Source organism: Coregonus lavaretus (assembly GCF_964263955.1).
Source record: "Coregonus lavaretus genome assembly, chromosome: 11".
Taxonomy (NCBI): domain Eukaryota; kingdom Metazoa; phylum Chordata; class Actinopteri; order Salmoniformes; family Salmonidae; genus Coregonus; species Coregonus lavaretus.
In genome coordinates this window covers 54386184-54406963 of record NC_139998.1, presented here as the reverse complement: position 1 = coordinate 54406963, position 20780 = coordinate 54386184, and the positions used below count along the sequence as shown (strand labels likewise).

The following is a 20780-nucleotide window of genomic DNA, read 5'->3' as shown; positions in this document are numbered from 1 at the left end:
CTCAACCCCATCGAACACCTTTGGGATGAACTGGAACGCCGACTATGAGCCAGGCCTAATCGCCCAACATCAGTGCCCGACCTCACTAATGCTCTTGTGGCTGAATGGAAGCAAGTCCCCGCAGCAATGTTCCAACATCTAGTGGAAAGCCTTCCCAGAAGAGTGGTCGCTGTTATAGTAGCAAAGGGGGGACCAACTCCATATCGTTGCCTATGATTTTGGAATGAGATGTTCGACGAGCAGGTGTCCACATACTTTTGGTCATGTAGTGTACATTGGAAGCAGGCATTAACCCTCTGGGCAATTTCCTATTCAGCTTTTAGCTCGAACCAGCTCAGTCAGTTTAGGCTGATCATTAGTCATTCATTGTAAGGTGACACACAAACACAAAAACTGCACTGGGCGAGACATTGACATTCTTAATAAAACAGTAATTTATTTTTTTTACTGAAAACTGAAACCGTCAGAACAGCACATTACAAGGGCATTGTTAAGATATTTTCTCCAAGGCTCAGTGATAATCACGTTCATACAGTACACCTGGCATGTGCACAGCATCTCCTTCAAACAAAAAAATAAAAAACCCAACTGAAGGTGAAATCTAAATTCATCCCGCTAAAGATGACCGATTGTACAATTATAAGCCACAAAGAATAAACCAGGTCGCCGACAACCGGCGATGGTGCAGGAGGCACAAAATACATCTAACACAGATAGGACATACCATAATACGCTCATACAAGAATTTACTGGGTTCAAGCTAGAGTTGTGAAATGTGTACAAAGTTTTCCGTTAAGTTTGAACGTTTTTTTATTGAAGTACGGATTGGAACACTACAATCAGAATGTAAATGTTTGCATTCATCAAATACATTAAAATGTAACAAAACTTTGTCTGCATATGACATTTTAAAGAAAACACTGTTTACATGAACAAAAAGATGGGTCAAACTTCATTTTCTGCTAATGTGAGCGTCGGACTCTCCCTTCCTCTTAATCCCTCATTCTGTCTCTTTCCCCTCACTCTCTCAGATCGCTCCTTTACCCATCGTTCAGACTGAATTACTAACTACATGTTACATTAAGAGTGTTGGATAAAAACATGAGGTAAGAAAGTGGTTTGATTATAGATCATGCAGAACATGCTAAACAGCATCCCAAAAAAAACATTTGATGTGAAGGAGGAAGTAAAAAATAAAAAATAAAAAAAATACATAGAAGTGTGCATTAAAAAATAAAAATAAAAATATAGGAATTACACAGCTTTGTGTCTTTGGTTACAAAAGTAAGTTGAACAATTTCACAGCTTTTTTTTTTTTTTTTACCCCCAGCTCAGAAATTAAATATGCGCAATATAATTTTCTAAAAGGTTGGGGAAGTATGGCAATTTTTACATTTTTTTCAAAAAAGAAACTATAGCAAAGGAAATGAACAGTGTTCTTCATCAAAATATAACCACCGAAAATTCATTGAAGAATATATATTTGAAGAACTGGTTTTCACCTGTACAAACCCTCTATGCTCTCAATACTTTACACACTCTACAAAATGTACATTCAACCTGGATTTCATCTCATTTAAACGAACTGCCTTTTAGTGTTAGCGGTGCTATTGCCTATACGGAACTACTTTTTGCATTAGACTACCAACTGAATGCCTGACCGATAATCTAACATACCAGAAACTTGTTTTTGTTTTTTTTATAATATAAGTATTTCTGTGACATTGTTCATTTACATTATGAAAATAGCAGCCCCGGAATAAATAAATGCAAACAGTAAAACTGAACTAATGAAGGTATTTTTTTTTTTTTACTTGGGTCAAAGTGTGGTGGCTCTGGGAAAACTAGTCTCGCTCGCTCTTCTCACCGTGAGAGACCCATTCCTCCTATGGTGGGGTGAATCCTCTTCTCACCGTGAGAGACCCATTCCTCCTATGGTGGGGTGAATCCTCTTCTCACCGTGAGAGACCCATTCCTCCTATGGTGGGGTGAATCCTCTTCTCACCGTGAGAGACCCCTTCCTCCTATGGTGGGGTGAATCCTCTTCTCACCGTGAGAGACCCATTCCTCCTATGGTGGGGTGAATCCTCTTCTCACCGTGAGAGACCCATTCCTCCTATGGTGGGGTGAATCCTCTTCTCCACCTCAGTCTCTTTGTTTCTCTCATTCCCCTGCTCTTTTCCACTCGCCACCAACAGCCCATAGTTTTTGGGCCCTTTGGACCACCACCAGATATCCTGCCACCATGCGGCCCATCACTTCTCTCCCCTGCGTGGGGCGCAGCCTGCACCGTACTCCTCCATTGGCCAGCTCCCTTTCGACTTAACGCGGGGACGCCCGGCCAAAAGAACGCTTTCACGGGATGATGATTGTCTAATACAGGGGAAGCAGCAGCACACTGCAGCATGGCTCTTAACGCCACTCAAAGACAATGGCGGCAAACAAAGGTCGATTTTGCTTGTTTTTGCTTCTCAAAAAAAACATAATCAAGTGTTGATTATGTTATGGTTGGTTAGTTGGGGTCTCCTCATCGCGTATTTCGGGGAGGTGTGTTACGGAGGCAGGGGATCATGCCGAGGTGACGTTGGGCTGCTGGGGCAGGCTGAGAGCCTGAGCTGCACCCTCCAAGTGGGGTTTGGTGTTATTGGTGGGGGGTAGCTGCTGAGGCGGGGAGATGCTGCCGGCCGGGCTGATTTGGGTGGACGACAGCTGGGTGAGCTGGTCAGTGTTGGCCAGGGACTTGAGCACAGCGTTCTCCCGCTCCAGCTGAGAGTTCCTCTCATACAGCTCCTTGATCTGCTCCTTCAGCACCTCCACCTCCTCCCTCACCGCATACATCAGGTGGCTCTTCACTAGGTCCTGAGAGAGAGAGAGAGAGAGAGAGAGAGAGAGAGAGAGAGAGAGAGAGAGAGAGAGAGAGAGAGAGAGAGAGAGAGAGAGAGAGAGAGAGAGAGAGAGAGAGAGAGAGAGAGAGAGAGAGGCGTGCGTTAGTACAACAACTCAGGGCCATATAACACTGCACACTACAGAGATGTGAGGGGTTATGTCAGAGGGCTAGCAAGACAGCAATACTACCATGTCATATGTTACTCATAGGCTTTAACACTGACTTCAGGTCAAAATCATGTACTTCAACTTTTCAATATGTTAGTAGAGCCTAGCTAAAGGGTAGAAAATGTAGAACCAGAGATACACTCACCATTGCTTGCTCGATCTTGTTATCGATGGCTACAACACTGGCTCCAGAAGAACTGTGGAGAAAGAGTCAGAGAGAAAATAATGTTAATACACCGAAGGAATGAGGAAAAGGCCCCCCGAATTGAAGAGAATCATCAAACCTCTATTACACATTCCAATGTATGTTTCTGTTTTCCATGATGACTGCCACCAGTCAAGCCTAAGCATGACGTCATATCCCCTTTACTTTGGAGCAGAACTGAACTTATTTTCCAAGGTAGGCACCAATCATCATTAGGACGGTACAGTGTATTCAATATTATAGAAGAACTTAGCAAAAGTCATCTGTTCGCCCATTCAGCAGAATGCAGGGACTTATGCACAATCCTGTGTAACACCACATTTGACAGTCTGCTTTTCCAGCATGTAGAAGAATGCTGCCTGCCTCTTAATACTGTTAAAAAAAAAAAAAGCCTAAATGCATTTGGGATTTAGGCTAGTTTAACATTTAAAAGGGGGTTTAAGCAGCACAGATGTTTTGGGGATTAGGTTTATAGCACAGAATCCAGTGGTGAAAGGGGTTCATGCAAAATGCCTTCCACCCCCTGGGAGCTCCATTGTGTGGAAAGTCATCGTTTCATGATACAGTGCACTTTCAATAGGCCCAGAGCCAACGTGAGCCGCACACGACGCATTTCAGCTGCACATTTACTCCAATATGATATCTAATCAAGTGCAAACAAAACCTAAAGGACAAGGGAATAAGCAAATTCGCATAAAATTGTTATACTGTGGAAGATAAAATGCGTGGTCACTGCATTCCAGCGACAGAATAACATGCCATACAAAACAGAACGGACCAATAACCGATCCCATTATTATTTGAAAACAATATTATTACCGTTTATTATGCAGATCATATGTAAAATGGGATAATCTCACAAAAGGAGCATCTCATTTTGATGCATGAGTAAAAGCTGCGCATTGCTCACAACCACACATGGAAAAACGAGGAAAGAAATATTCAAAACACCATCCTCTAAATAATTATTACTCATGTCAGATGTAATACTATAGAGACAGAGAGAGAGAGAGATCATGTTTTGGCACGCTTTGTCGACATCGGTTTGAGGATAGTATTTGTTGCAATATTTTGTTGTCTAGGCGACACGTAGCCTACAGTCGAATACACAGCATATGGTGTACCCTTTTATGGTGGTTCCCATCAGCTCTCCTCCCTTGCTCTGTTTAGCGCATTACCCTTATAGAAAATACATTATACTCACCTCGATCAGACCCCAACGTCTCGTTGACATTAAATAATCTCACAAATCGCAATTTAATGCCCAAAATGTGTTTTTTTATCCCTTTACCAACGCGCGGTCGATGCCTCTCGTGCACTGACCACACCGCCCCGCAAAGCTCCGGCTGAACAAAGGGGCTTGCGCGCAACACGCCGCTAGAAGGTGCACTGGCAAGACAACACACTGTCCAGGTCTGTAATTGTGTGATTTAATCTTTTACTGATCATACAGAATACATTAAATTGTATTCTTCCTCCATTTTCCCGGGTTAAGTGAAACTATACGGCCCATGCTGTTCTGCTCCAAAGACAGTGGAAGTTCCTCGCTTTACTTCAAACATGAACAGGATACAGAACATTAATTTGCTGATCAATGTACATATGTATCAAATGTCCCTTTACAATTCGGACTTAGAGCGCATCGTCGGCGTGTGATAGTGTCTACAGGTGGTAAACGCTTGTGTGAGAGTCCCCTGTAGCACAGTTGGTAGAGCATGGCGCTTGCAACGCCAGGGTTGTGGGTTCGTTTCCCACGGGGGGCCAGTATGAAAATGTATGCACTAACTGTAAGTCGCTCTGGATAAGAGCGTCTGCTAAATGACTTAAATGTAAATGTAAGGTAGAGAGTGTGTCTGTGTGGGAATATCACTCAGCTGTTGCCTAAAATTATGCTGGCGCGCAATTTAACTTACAATTCGCAAAACAGTTGATAAGATCATTTTCAATTAGGTCCTGAGTATTCCATAAATGTCGTAGGCTCCTCCATTCAATGTAAACACAAAGCATCGATCAATCGTCGACGCCCATTGTACCCCCACAACTATGTAGGCTACGTGCCTCGCTGCAGCTCAGCAAGGCGATGAGTGGACGTGCAGAGAGGGCGCACTGTACCACCAACACTATGTAGGCTACATGACTTGCAGCTCAACAAGGCGACGTACAGAGAGAGACAGTCACAACTGCCCAGTCAAAACACCACGTTGAAGTTACTGATTCTACAAAGTAGCCAAAGCGCTTAAATCACTGCGGCTACAAAGTTGATACAATTGGTAACAATACCGTGGAGATATTCTCAATGGGACACTGGCACACTATGTTCTTCTAACTGATAATGGATATAGAGCAAGAGCACAAGCAAGTTGATAAAATACCACCAAAAAATAAATAACATTGATATAAATCCTGCATTGATGATGCGTCTTCATACAGTAGCAAAAGACAGCTACAGGATGATGAGGGAATACAGCATGTCCAAATACTCAAGACTATTACCTGCATCGTGCTCTGTAAGTAACCACACGTCCTGAATGTGTGGGTGAGGATCCTGGCGAGCAGTGAAGACTGTAGCTCATTTCGCAGCGCATGACTCCCAAAAGTTCCCAAAACACACAACTCTCAGAAAAGTAAAAAGAAGAGCCCACGGTATCTCTCTGACTCGTAGGTATCAGTGTTTTGATGGGAGTGCGTGTATCCAGTCTTTAAAAGCCTTTCACGTCACGTGGACTTGCTTGGGAGAATGTTAGGGGAGGAGTTTGGTGGGCTCTACATTCTAATTTGTCTACTTAGTGACAGGCTTATATAATCATATTTCCTTTAAAATTCGCTGCTGCCAAATGTAATGTACCACCCTGCATGTGTAAACCACACCTTTATCAATCTAAGTTTACTCATACATCTCTCAAGTCTGCACACGTTTAATTATTCTTTGATTTCTATCAAGCCCAAATTATGGCACTTACTTTTGAATAACTTTGGTTATTGAATATCGATATGGTATTTCAGGGTGATACTATTTTCAGGTTGTGTGGGCCTGATAATTACCTTTGTCTAAACTTAACTTAAACCCCCCCCCCCCCCAAAACCATACCGTCTTCAGATTAAAATACTGTCAGACTGATTTGTAATAGACTGTCATAGCCCAAATTAAAAAAGTAAACTTTGACAGTTGATTACTTAACTTTTTTCTTTTTTTACATGGTGGGGGTCACATATTTTTTAAAATATAAAAATGGGAACAGTTTGGGAAGCCCTGAATTAAACAAATAAAATATCCAACTTAACTTTCCTCATGTCACCAAGGTCCTTACTGTGCAGTATTCTGTGGCAGAGTTTCAAAACGCAAACATCAAACTATCAAAAGCGGGTATCAATAGATGGAATTTTTTTGAAAACTATGGATCGTTTGACCCTTGACCTTTTCCAGCGTCTCTACTCAACAGTGGACAATTGGGGAGCCATTATTCCTGCTGTGATTACCTACTTTCAAAATGTTGTTATAGTGGCTATGCATACTACAGCTACACAGGCCAGGGACTGAGGGGAATGCGATGCCAACAGGTCCACGATAACATGCCAGACAGCTAAATTAAGTGACCGGAGTTGATTGAAATCCGATAAACAAGGAGAGAACAGCACATTCTTTCCCCTTTGAACCGACCAATTAACACATCCAGGACAAAGGAGGTGACAGAATGCCCAACGACGGAGTACGGAATGTGTTTATCCATTACAAAACACAGAGCCAGCAGTCGGCAATGTTCTGCTGTGTCACTGACCAATAAGAGCCGGGGAAGGATGATGGCAGGGAGGGGTTAAAAGGAGGACAGACACTGGCAGCCAAATCTAAAGGAAAACAAGGTGGCCTGTACATTTTGTTGACGGAGGGGACCTATGGGCCGTTTATATAAGAGAGAACACAACACCAGGCATTCCAGTCGCCCCCAGACCCCCAACACAACGCCCCCGCGACGCAAACCCAAACATCCAAGTCACCTCACTCCCGACGGGACACCGGCAGAACCAAAACACCCCACATTCGGGTCAGGGGTGCTGACCGGATACCAGGGACACAAAAACATAGAGAACACGTGCTTTCAGAGATGAAAAATCTAATTCGTTCTTCATCAGGGGACAGATGCACAGGCACACTTCGCCCTGCAAACCCATACAAAACACCCCACCAGGAGGCAGCAGCTGTACAAATCATACTTCAACCCCTCAGCCAATGGATCTCAAACTATGGAGAGAGGCGCGCGGGGGGGGGGGGGTCTCAAATAGCCGCCTGTCCCTTTTAATAGCTGCCACACGTTTCAGCAAATAAACGCCCGTTTCAAATAAACACCGGGTCTAAAATGAATTGTTTACGAGTGAACTTCAAAGTGAGTAATGTAAAGATTGCGCAACAGAAGACAAAAGAATAACACCATTGCCTTGGATGAAACAGCAGTGTGGTTTGACATGGTCAGCTCAACAAGCAACAAGATCTCACTTCAGTATTCAACGTTTGTCCAGGGGGATAAACATCTATAGGTGAAGTAAAAGTAAAGTTGTTAAAACAGAAAAGCACTTCACGGTGAAGCATAACATTTTTTACGGTTAAGTTGCACCCAGTGGACGGTATTAAAGGCATCATCCAATGTCCTGGGGATGAGGGACAAACACTGAATACTGAAGTGATCGCGTTGCAACTACGATACAAGGCACAACAAGTGAGAGAATAGAGCTGAACCAGATGTCAGCAGAGTTATCAGCCATTATCCTCACCTAAACCAGATGTCAGGAGAGTTATCAGCAATTATCCTCACCTAAACCAGATGTCAGGAGAGTTATCAGCCATTATCTCACCTAAACCAGATGATGTCAGCAGAGTTATCAGCCATTATCTCACCTAAACCAGATGATGTCAGCAGAGTTATCAGCCATTATCTCACCTAAACCAGATGATGTCAGCAGAGTTATCAGCCATTATCTCACCTAAACCAGATGATGTCAGCAGAGTTATCAGCCATTATCTCACCTAAACCAGATGTCAGCAGAGTTATCAGCCATTATCTCACCTAAACCAGATGATGTTAGCAGAGTTATCAGCAATTATCTCACCTAAACCAGATGTCAGGAGAGTTATCAGCAATTATCTCACCTAAACCAGATGTCAGGAGAGTTATCAGCAATTATCTCACCTAAACCAGATGTCAGGAGAGTTATCAGCCATTATCTCACCTAAACCAGATGTCAGGAGAGTTATCAGCCATTATCCTCACCTAAACCAGATGTCAGGAGAGTTATCAGCCATTATCTCACCTAAACCAGATGATGTCAGCAGAGTTATCAGCCATTATCTCACCTAAACCAGATGATGTCAGCAGAGTTATCAGCCATTATCTCACCTAAACCAGATGATGTCAGCAGAGTTATCAGCCATTATCTCACCTAAACCAGATGATGTCAGCAGAGTTATCAGCCATTATCTCACCTAAACCAGATGATGTCAGCAGAGTTATCAGCCATTATCTCACCTAAACCAGATTATGTCAGCAGAGTTATCAGCCACGATCCTCATCTAAATCAAAGTCAACAAACGACTTCAGTTGATTATGAACTGGGTCAAACAGAACAGAAGCCCAGTTGATCAGGTACGTTATGTTAAATAGACCATTCATGTCTTGGCAGTTGTTCACCCAAGACCAGAAGACTAAAGGGATAATGGTCCTGCGTGGTAAATGTAAAACATCAAGAAAGACAAAAAAAAATGCTTATAAACCAGCTTTGCTCCTCCACTGTCTTAAAATGGTGCCCATTATCAAAGTATAGAGCCCAGTATAAACATGCCCAGAGGGGGGTCTCTATGGGTACTGTGAGGGCTATTGGGTTAATGTTTACCTTTTCAATCAGATAGGGAGCCATGGGGAACATTTAGAGCCTATTCAGATTGAAGAGAGTTGAAGCAGAGGCATCGCAAATAACTTTCAATTTACACAATACGTACATAAACATTTCAATTGACATTAGAAATGGGAATGTCATGTACCGAGAGAGGGTTTGGGGGGCTTGAAGTGACGTATGCACGCTTATCACCTTGAACAGCCACATGACCTGGAAGGCGTATAAACTCACTAGTATTTTGTTAACCTTCAATTCTACATGGCAATCTCCAGGGAACAAGTGCTGCTTCTGGTATAAATGTTGACATGCCTGTTTGGTAGGGTTTTAAATGCATCGTGACAATGACACATATGGTCCATACGGAGACCGGTACGTGCAATTTTAACAGACCGAAGACAAGAAGCTTTGAGAAGGCTAACTTTAGCATTAGCTACTGCCACAGGACGTGGGAACACAGTAATCACTGGTGGGGAAACATTGTTGGAAACTTCACCGAAGTGGACTGGGTGAAATCTGACTTTTAACACTATAGAGTTGCAGCCACTTGTTGAGCGCACCGACACTCGCTTGAGAGTCACGGTACCAGTGAGGAAACGTGTTGCTATTGCGGTGTGGTGGCTGGCTACAGGTGCGTCTGTTCTACCCTTCAAGAAGTACACTACATTACCAAAAGTATGTGGGCACCTGCTCGTCGAATATCTAATTCCAAAATCATGTGCATTAATATGGAGTTGGTCCCCCCCCTTTGCTGCTATAACAGCCTCCACTCTTCTGGGAAGGCTTTCCACTAGATGTTGGAACATTGCTGCAGGGGACTTGCTTCCATTCAGCCACAACAGCATTAGTGAGGTCAGGCACTGATGTTGGGAGATTAGGCCTGGCTCGCAGTCTGCTTTCCAATTCATTCCAAAGGTGTTCGATGGGGTTGAGGTCAGGGCTCTGTGCAGGCCAATCGAGTTCTTCGACACCGATCTCGACAAACAATTTCTGTATGGACCTCGCTTTGTGCATGGAGGCATTGTTATGCTGAAACAGGAAAGGGCCTTACCCAAACTGTTGCCACAAATTTGGAAGCACAGAATCGTCTGGAATGTCATTGTATACTGTAGCATTAAGATTTCCCTTCACTGGAACTAAGGGGCCTAGCCGGAACCATGAAAAACAGCCCCAGACCATTATTCCTCCTCCACCAAACTTTACAGTTGGCACTATGCAGTCGGGCAGGCAGCGTTCATCTGGCATCTGCCAAACCCAGATTCACTCTAGCCGACGCTTGGCAATGCGCATGGTGATCTTAGGCTTGTGTGCGGCTGCTCGGCCATGGAAACCCATTTCATGAAGCTCCCGACGAACAGTTCTTGTGCCGACGTTGCTTTCAGAGGCAGTTTGGAACTCGGTGAGTGTTGCAAGCGAGGACAGACGATTTTTACGCTCTTCAGCACTCGGCGGTCCTGTTCTGTGAGCTTGTGTAGCCTACCACTTCGCGGCTGAGCCGTTGTTGCTCCTAGACGTTTCCACTTCACAATAACAGCATTTACAGTTGACCGGGGGCAGCTCTAGCAGGGCAAACATTTGACGAACTGACTTGTTGCAAAGGTGGCATCCTATGACGGTGCCACGTTGAAAGTCAGTAAGGACATTCTACTGCCAATGTTTGTCTATGGAGGCTGTGTGGCTGTGTGTTCGATTTTATACACCAGTCAGCAACGGGCGTGGCTGAAATAGCCAAATCCACTCATTTGAAGGGGTGTCCAAATACTTTTGTATATATAATGTATGCTTTGCAATTGAGCTCAGGTTGATGGATAACTGGAGATGCACGGAGGGACACAGTCAGGGGATTCAGGCAACTTGATCTTGGATTCCCTCAATGTCTAGGTGCCATTTACCCATCATAAGCCCACCACTCGACAGTCACACAGACCACTTCAATCGGAAGGGATGGCATTAGATTATTCAACAAGGGGTCGACGACCACCACTCAAGGTAAAAACTTGTTAGTTGAAGGCCAAGCAACATTAATAGTACATAGCAGAAAAAATATGGAATGTCTTACAACGCTGCCTTTGGCGACTCAAAAGAGCACTGGACAATGGCAAACGTGCAAAAAGATGGCAGAATCCAGATATGACGTAATCGTTTTAGCACTATTCATAGTTTTTAAACTATGACGCAGACATCGTTCAATGCGGCAATAAATCAACCCAATATACTTTTTGGGGGTTTTTTTTCCATCTTGGAGCAAGAATGTGCATCATGTATACTGTGCCAATTACGATACAAAAAAAGAGTAACGAGAGCAATGTGCAATACGGCAAACGAGGACACTTGTGGTAAGTGCATGGGGGCCGCCATCTTTATGCACCTCTGCTATTAAGGAGCTTGATATTTAATCAATGTTAACTCATAACTATTAGCTATAATGTAATGTCAATGCTGTGTGACTGTTTAAAAAAAATTACTTTCTAATACAGGTTCATGGACATCAATGTGGGATAGGCAGGGAGTGTACACAATGCTAAAGTGCAAAGCCATTTCAAGATGCTGAGAGTGGAGCACTTCTGCCAGACGTAGGTCTCTTACTTAGATTAACTCAAAAGTGCTGTACAGTCAATAGCAGTTCCCGGTTAGCCTAATCGATTACACATTGTCAAGATCTCAACTTCTGTGTTTTCTGGAACATGAATGAGCCACGGTGTTCCAGTCCCTCACGGCGTTCCAGTCCCTCACGGCGCTCCAGTCCCTCACGGCGCTCCAGTCCCTCACGGCGTTCCAGTCCCTCACGGCGTTCCAGTCCCTCACGGCGTTCCAGTCCCTCACGGCGTTCCAGTCCCTCACGGCGTTCCAGTCCCTCACGGCGTTCCAGTCCCTCTGGGTATTCTGGTTGATCCAGCATACCCGCTGCTTCCATGGCTGATGAAGTCCTATCCCGGGCACAAGACTCAGTACCAGGATGACTGTGGAGTGTGCCTTCGGCAGACTGAAGGAAAAGGTGGCGGTGTCTACTGAAACGGATGGACATCCACAGAAGCAAGGTGTCACCCTGTTGTGTCCTTCACAATCTATACGAAATGAACAACAAGGCCTATGAATGGGACTAGCTTCCAATGCTCAGCAGCCCGTGCACCATCCGGGAGCTGGGTCCGACGCCAGACCCAAAGCTGCAAGGGACACCATAAAGAGAACGCTTGCTGAACGGCAAAAAAGGCACTCCAGGCTGAGTAGAGAGCGCAGCGCCTCACCTCTTAATGCTGAAGAGCGACAATAGTGATGTGGATTTTTCGGAAAAGGTTTAGCAAAAATCAACAACTCCCCGCATATTATGTGAGGGCTGGCACATTTTACCTATCACTGCACTATTACTGCATAAAGCAGTCAAATCATTGCAATATTATTGCATAATACTTAATGATCACTGCACTAGAAAAGAGGGCTCGCAATTTCAACCAATCACCACACATTTAAAGCTTAATATGGTTCAATCGAGCCACACGTCAACCTTTTTCCCTCGTCAGCGGTTTTCGTACCAAATTGGACATATTTCCATGTAAATAACACCAAAAAGACCCCGCGAAATCCTGGATGGACTAGCAAGTACTTGTAATGAAAGGCTAGTGTTTAAAACTGGACATCAACTCACAGATGCAAATTCTTGCGATGGCTAGTGTGTATAGCTGGACTTCAGACGTCTAAATACTTACATTTACGTCATTTAGCAGACGCTCTTATCCAGAGCGACTTACAGTTAGTGCATACATTATTCTATTTTTATTTTCCCATACTGGCCCCCCATGGGAATCGAACCCACAACCCTGCCGTTGCAAACGCCATGCTCTACCAACTGAGCTACCTCCCTGCTGGCCATTCCCTCCCCTACCCTGGACGACGCTGGGCCAATTGTGCGCCACCCCATTGGTCTCCCGGTTGCGGCCGGCTACAGCAGAGCCTGGATTCGAACCAGGATCTCTAGTGGCACAGCTAGCACTGCGATGCAGTGCCTTAGACCACTGCGCCACTCGGGAGGTTGCATTGTTTACCAGACCGCTGAGTACGGATAGAAGTAAACAGTTCACCAAAAATGGATTTAAAGAGTAGAAATGTAATGTGTGAAACAAGCAATTCAGTGCAAAAAATTGCAAACAGTGCAAAATATAATATTGTGCAAATCAAAGTAATAGCAAACTGAAACCAAACTAATGTAAAAAGTAAAAGGGTCAATTTAAAAGAACATGTATAAAAATAAAAATAAACTTGTTGCGAAATACACACTATAAATCAGAAAAGTAATATCAAAAAAGTATATAAAAAAGGTTTAAAAAGATGCACTACGCAGAAATCGCGTCGCCATTTCCTGGTTGCTCAAATTCAAATAGTTTGCCTAATTTCAGTTTATGTGACAAAACAAGCAAGTACAGTGTAGAGAATCATTGTACTGTCTAAACCGCTGTGAAATATATTTTCCATAACCATAGATATTGTATTTTGAGCTGTTTGAAGCTGGTGTACACAACATAAAGTAAAAGACGCAAAAACAAAACTTAACGGGAAGCATAGAAATAGTGCACATAGAACAGATATACCGTGACAGATCTATAACAAGTACGTAACCAAAATCTTCAAGTTCAAAGGCATTGTGGTGTCGTCTATACAGGGTTATCAAAAAGAGACCCATTGTGTGTTTGGTGCGCAAAACCAGCTGATCCAGATAGGTAAAAAAATTAAAAATAAAATGGGTCCACACTAAAAGATGTCGCATAGAGCTTACTACTTAATTTTTTATATTTTATTTTTTATGTATTACGAGAACAACATGCACAGACGTTTCAGCTTTCGCTTTCTTCAGTGTGGGAAACTACAGCCAATAATAACCGTTGTTTCCCTGGCTGGATTGTCATAAGTCAATGTGGCGTCACCAACCAAACATCAAGTACAATAAAATGTTATACTGTCCTACACCTGCAAGGGATCTTTTGCTGGCCCGAGGAGGGCTCCCCGAGCCAAGATATGAGTTGGTTAGACTTGGGAGGGAAACCAGGGGCAGACTGCTCAGAGTTGGGGCTACTGAAGGGCCAAGGGCTGGGGCTACTGACACGCTTAAACTCAAATTAAAACTACGCTATTGCGTTAGGCATGCAAATCATTCCTACTTAAAAATTATATAATAATTTGACTGTAAATTGGAGTACAGTGTTACATCCTAGAGCAGCTACTGCTGGGCCCAGGGCTGGTGTTGCTGAATGGCTTTTCGTCAGTCTGTGTGGGACAGAGTGATAAACTAAGTTACCAAACAGGATACATTCGTTATCAACAGTGACTTTTGTTAGCAAGCAGCTAGCAGTCAACAATGTAAAGTAGTGGTGAAATAACTATACGGCAACTAGCTCGTAGTCATTACAAGCATTTGGGTGAGAGTGATAAGCAAAGTTTACAAACAGGCTAGCAACATTCGCTAACGTTATGAACAGTGAGTTTTGTTAGCAGCCAGCTAGCAGACAACAACGTGAAGTAGTGATACTTTTGATTCATATAACTTATAACTAGCTAGGCGGCTGGGTAATACATTAGGACATATCAGTGTCCGGACGTCTTTTCTTAGCTACAAATAAAAAGTACATGCCTTTATTTTTCTCTTCATCCGCTGCAGTTACCCTGGACTCAATAACACGGAGGCAGGTCGTGTGCCGAGGAATTCGTCCAATTCCCTATAGAACGGAAAGGCCTCTACGCCACTACCACCACCACTCAGTCCATTCTCGTCTTTGGTCCGGTGATACGCATATTTCATGTCTTAGATTTTTGTCTGGCACTGCTTCCACGAACGATGGTGGCCATGTCCAAGCAACAAGGTAGGTTTCTGTAACACTGCAACAACCTCGCTAGAATCTGATCGCTTGACCAAATTGTGGAGATCAAAAGCTTTGTCTCCGCAGTGTACCAGGTCCGTGCACTCTCATTTCACTACTGGTGTTGTCGATATCGATATACGGATACGTACAAACAGCATGCAGAGCATAGGGATTTCTCTCTGTCCGTTTGACCTCTGAACCTAGACCTCGTACGTCACCGCTCACGTGACTACAATACACATTGGCCGATACATTTCTCTTCACACAGCGATGCTCGGAGGGGGGGTGAATCTCAAGCAAGGCTCGCAGCCTCCAAAAAGTCACGTAGAAGATGTGACAAGTTTGCAAGTTTACATTACAGTAAAAAGGTCTAGCTGAGGGTATTTTCTCAAAACCTCTCTCTTGTAGCGTGAAGACCTTCTAAGTAAGGACCCCAGTATAAACCTGGTCTATTGGGCTAATATTTAGCCAGGGGGAACATTAACATACAGGGCCCACACTGATCTGCAGGGGCTCTGGGGGGTTGCCCTGAAAATAGTGTGTCTGTACCAATGTAATTTTTTACTCCTTATGAAATGCCTATGTTATATTTTGACTGCTTCCCTAGGTGCCCTGATTCTGTAGACTGTTATAGATGCGCTTTGCACCACTGCAATTCAAACCCTGCTTCTATACATTAGGTTCAAGCTTGTTTTTGAGTCTCTTGAATTGGTATGGGGTCAGATCCTACTAATATTCATACTCAGGTATAGTCAGCATTGGGTTGGGGGATCAACTTAACCCTTGCACTCTACTTTGACAGTAACAATAACTTTCCCAAAATTCTCTGGATTTGTAGAAATCCTGGTTGGAGGATTTCTGGAATAAACAGGGAATAAGTTGACGGAATCCTCCAACCTGGAATCCTTCAACTGGGGTTTCTAAAAAATAAAAAAAGGGAATTTTGCAACCCTATTTGATTGTAAGTTGATTTAGTTGGATTTGAAGGGAACGCAATGAGCAACTGGGTTGAGCCGGTGGGTTGGTTGGGTTTGTTATGATACCCGTTTCATGTGAGTAGGGGGACAGATTCTGGGAACCTGAGAACGAACACACACACACACACGAGGCGGAGGTCGGCCAAAAGACTGACTTGACACCCGGACAGCACAGCACAGAAACTACTCCACACACTAGAGTGCCACAGGAAAGGGCTGTCCCAGACTAATGTCGTCTGTTCTTTTGACCAATCGATTGGTCAACATTTTAAAACGTGTATATTTCCATATATAGACACACCCTATGTATTTTAAATCAAATCAACTATATGCACTGAGCTTGGCTGATGTTTTAAGTGCACAGTTTTCTGAAATAATTAAGACACACAAATGACTCCACTCAAAATGTATTTGACTGTGCCGGGCCAGGCTCAGCCGTGCTGTGCTAAAAAATGTTTTACAGCTTGTGCCTGTGTGACAAGCACCCGTCGTCTTTCTCAACTCCCTGCTGCAGGGACCACCAGAAAACATCAACAGTGTTTATTGCGCAGTTGAAGCTGCAACATAATTACAGCCATTTCTAACTGAAAAGTTCCGAAATCCTCAATTTGTTTAGGAAAAACATTCCCTATTCTCTCAACCTTTGCTCTCTTTACATGACATGGCTTCATCACATGCACGTGACCAATGGGGCCTGACCTATAGCCTATCATAATCACATCATTAAAATTGGTTATAACAAACTCTGAACACCGCAACACGTCAGAAAAATTACGTGAAGGACGTGAAAAACAAACTCAAAACGGGGGAATGTTTACTGGTTGCTGAGGAGGGGAACAGGAAGTCAGGTGTGTGGAAGAAATTTGACTAGTTGTGGAAAATACTGGAGATCAAGAAAAAAGAGGAAGGTAAGGAGAGAGAGCTTTGTGTGACAAACAGGTGCTTCCAGGTCATATTATGTGTAACAAACAGGTGCTCTTGGATTACAATTAAAAACAGCTGATTTTGCTTCTTAACACTGCTCGCTTGACCCAGAACTCTATTAGGAATGTTCAAATCTGACTTCTCTATGTGGCCGTCTATGGAAACTGTCTTTCTGGCCCGAGCGTTAGTTAAACTGCAGTACCAAAGAAAATAAAAAAATAACTGTAGGAGCAGCCAAAACCGTGCTTCTAGATCGGAACCCTGGTCCCTTGATCTCAAGTCATGCCATAATTCCAAGGAAGATGACAATTGAAGGATGTGGGATCTGGATGAACGGGTTCCTCTGAACAACCGTTTTTCTGAGGTTGCATTGTTAGGATGTAATCTACTGTAAATGGAGATTGGTTGACGAAAAAGAAACAGAGAGAGAAAAAGCCTCAAACGCCCCATGCCTGTACATAATCAGATCACTGGCCCATGCTATTTTCCAATGCAAAATCAAAGTTATGAGCATTGTCCCTCCCAAGGCTTTCCTGTAAACAGGCCTTAATAGAAACCTGATGCCGGCCAGCTCGTTCACTGTCCTGTTGCATAATCCTTGGGCGGGTACACACACACACACACACACAGCTGCTCTGTCTGCAGATGTCCCAGCATGCATGCTGCGCTGTGAGCTTATAGGTTGTTCTCCTTCAGACACACGTCCTCCTCCTGGCAGGCGGGCTGGAATGAGCACAAGTGTGTGTGTGTGTGTGTGTGTGTGTGTGTGTGTGTGGCAAGAGTGGGGAGAGGTATACAGAATTGTAGATGTTTTGGATGTGAGTGACGAGAGAGTTTGCTCCACACACACACACACACACACACACACACACAAGCATGTTAGACCCTACTAAAGTCTGCCGGGAGCTATGTTAGTCTAACATTGTCCTTTAAAATAACTTGTTAAATGGAGGAGAATCCTGGCTTGCCAAGGAGCGAGTGTTAACCCCCTGGGGACATGAAACGGTAAATCTCCCCCAAGTCGTAAAGCAAAAGATCAGCGTGCCTGGCTTGTGTCATATCCATCAGGCCTCGTAGAGAAGAGATTTGAGATTTTGCCTGCAGTGGAGGCACCATGTAATCCCCTCAAAATGATGTACTGACGTGTGCTCCTTAATAAGATGCTTAGACAAGGACAGTGAAATTAATTGTAGTTTGGGAGGCCTCCCTATAGGAAATACACTGCGGCCTGTTAGTAATTATACTCTGGGGGGGGGTAATAGGCCAATCTTCAAATTTACTTCAGGAGTAGTAAGGAGGAGGGGGTATCGGTTGAAAATGAAATCTGAACAACAACCTTATTTCATCGTCGTTGTCGGGACAGAAAACATAATCAATGTACGAGCAACACCTTAAAAGGGATATGTCACCCAAATTAGAAAATGACATTGTTTCCTTACTCTGTAAGCAGTCTATGGACAAGGTATGGCGGCAATCCATGCTTTGGTTTAGTTTCCATGGCACGGTTTCCGAATGCTAACGTCTTAGCATAAGTGGCTCAGATCCCATTCAAGTCATGGTACCGATATGAGCATTTTTCACGCGTCATGCTCAAATCATCTATACGTGACTTTGTAGAGCTTCACAATACATTTGAGATACTTTGGTATGACTTGGACATGATGCGAGAAAATTGCTAATATCGGTACCATGAGTTAAACAGAATTTGTGCCATAAATGCTCAAATGTTAGCATTTAGAAACAGTGCCAGGGAAACTAAACCAAAAGCATGGATTACTGTTAACATTGATATCAGCAAACCTCTCGCCCACACGAAACCATACATGCAGTCTGCCCGGTACAGTTGAAACCAGGATTCATCCTTGAAGAGCACACTTCTCCAGCGTGCAAGTGGCCATCGAAGGTGAGGATTTTCCAACTGACGTCGGGTTACAACGCCAAACTGCAGTCAGTTCAAGACCCTGGTGAGGACAACGAGCACGCAGATGAGCTTCCCTGAGACGGTTTCTGACAGATTGTGCAGAAATTCTGCGAATGTGCAAACCCACAGTTTCATCAGCTGTCCGGGTGGCTGGTCTCAGACAATCCCGCAGGTTAAGAAGCCGGATGTGGAGGTCCTGGGCTGGCGTGGTTACACGTGGTCTGCGGTTGTGAGGCCGGTTGGACGTACTGCCAAATTCTCTAAAACGATGTTGGAGGCGGTTTATGGTAGCGAAATTAACATTTAATTCTCTGGCAAGAGCTCTGGTGGACATTCCTGCAGTCCGCATGCTAATTGCACACTCCCTCAAAACTTGAGACATCTGTGGCAGATGTGTTGTGTGACAAAACTGCACATTTTAGAGTGGCCTTTTATTGTCCCCAGCACAAGGTGCACCTGTGTAATGATCATGCTGTTTAATCAGCTTCTTGATATGCCAAACATGTCAGTTGGATGGATTATCTTGGCAAATGAGAAATGCTCACTAACAGGGATGTAAAAAAAATTGTGCACAAAATCTGAGAGAAATAAGCTTTTTGTGCGTATGGAAAATCAGGACTCTTATTTCAGCTCATGAAACATGGGACCAAGACTTTACATGTTGCGTTTATATTTTTGTTCAGTGTAAATGGTCTATCTGGATAGTGTCCTAGCTACTACATTTACATTACATTTCCGTCATTTAGCAGACGCTCTTATCCAGAGCAATTAGGGTTAAGTGCCTTGCTTAAGGGCACATCGACAGATTTTTCACCTAGTCGGCTCGGGGATTAGAACCAGTGACCTTTCGGTTACTGGCACAACGCTCTTACCCACTAAGCTACCTGCCGCCCACTAAAGCGGACTCCACGATCTTGTAGGGCACTAACGAGGTGCATCGATAACAATTCAGTCTGCTTTCCCACGATCAAGTTTACCTCTGTCGCTCTTGATAATATAATGTTTTTTTCCAGCCATAAATATGGGCCACATACCTGATCTACATCAAATCACCCTCTATACCAGACTGGCATGAGATATGTGCACTCTACTATAAATCTGTCTAATTTTATAGCCCATAATCATAAAGTATTTTATTCAGGGCTATGGGCAGTAAAATAAAAAATAAAAAAAAGAATGCATCTGCTACTTTGGTTTGGGTCCAAGTTCATTTTTGGTGCTGCCACCTTTTACAATGATCCCATTCAGCACGCCAACCGGTAGCTTTCCTGGAATGTTTACAAACGCAGTCAGTGCGATCGCTAATTCGGTCATGGCGACCAAAAATGTAGTCATCTATATGTTTTTTGCTGTTTAAAAAGGAAGCCCATAACAGGTAGAGATGCAAGCGGAGTCACTTAACTTTGAACGACGACGCCCCCATTTAAAAATTAGCCAAAGGAAACATGAGACCAACGGAGTTTCGGTGTTGGCTTACTCCAGTGGTTGCACTATAAAAAGGTCAAATGGCGATTATAATACAACTTAGGGATAAGCCATTGGTTGAAACAATGACTGATACTTTTACTTTACTTTTAGTCGTTTAGCAGACGCTCTTATCCAGAGCGACTTACAGGAGCAATTAGGGTTAAGTGCCTTGCTCAAGAGCACATCGACAGTTTTTTCACCTAGTCGGCTCTGGGATTAGAACCAGCGACCTTTCGGTTACTGGCACAACGCTCTTAACCACTAAGCTACCTGCCGCCCATAGATCCAACCCACCTACAAGGTTTGCCATTTGTAAAAAAAAATATATATATATACAGTGGGGAAAAAAAGTATTTAGTCAGCCACCAATTGTGCAAGTTCTCCCACTTAAAAAGATGAGAGAGACCTGTAATTTTCATCATAGGTACACGTCAACTATGGCAGACAAAATGAGAAAAAGAAATCCAGAAAATCACATTGTAGGATTTTTAATGAATTTATTT

At 43.6% G+C, this 20780-nt stretch overlaps 1 protein-coding gene across 1 annotated transcript in view; it reads right to left on the bottom strand.

Moving 5' to 3' along the window:
* Positions 1-410: 410 nt before the first annotated feature.
* The window catches only part of LOC311137689 (TSC22 domain family protein 2-like), a 46192-nt gene continuing 25822 nt past the window's right edge, over positions 411-20780 (bottom strand). The window contains exons 2-3 of the mRNA XM_084172234.1: positions 3200-3251; positions 411-2859 (exon numbers count right to left, since the gene is read on the bottom strand). Of these exons, the coding sequence (XP_084028360.1) occupies positions 2569-2859; positions 3200-3251 (343 nt within the window). The 3' untranslated portion in view covers positions 411-2568. The remainder of the gene's footprint in view (positions 2860-3199; positions 3252-20780) is intronic.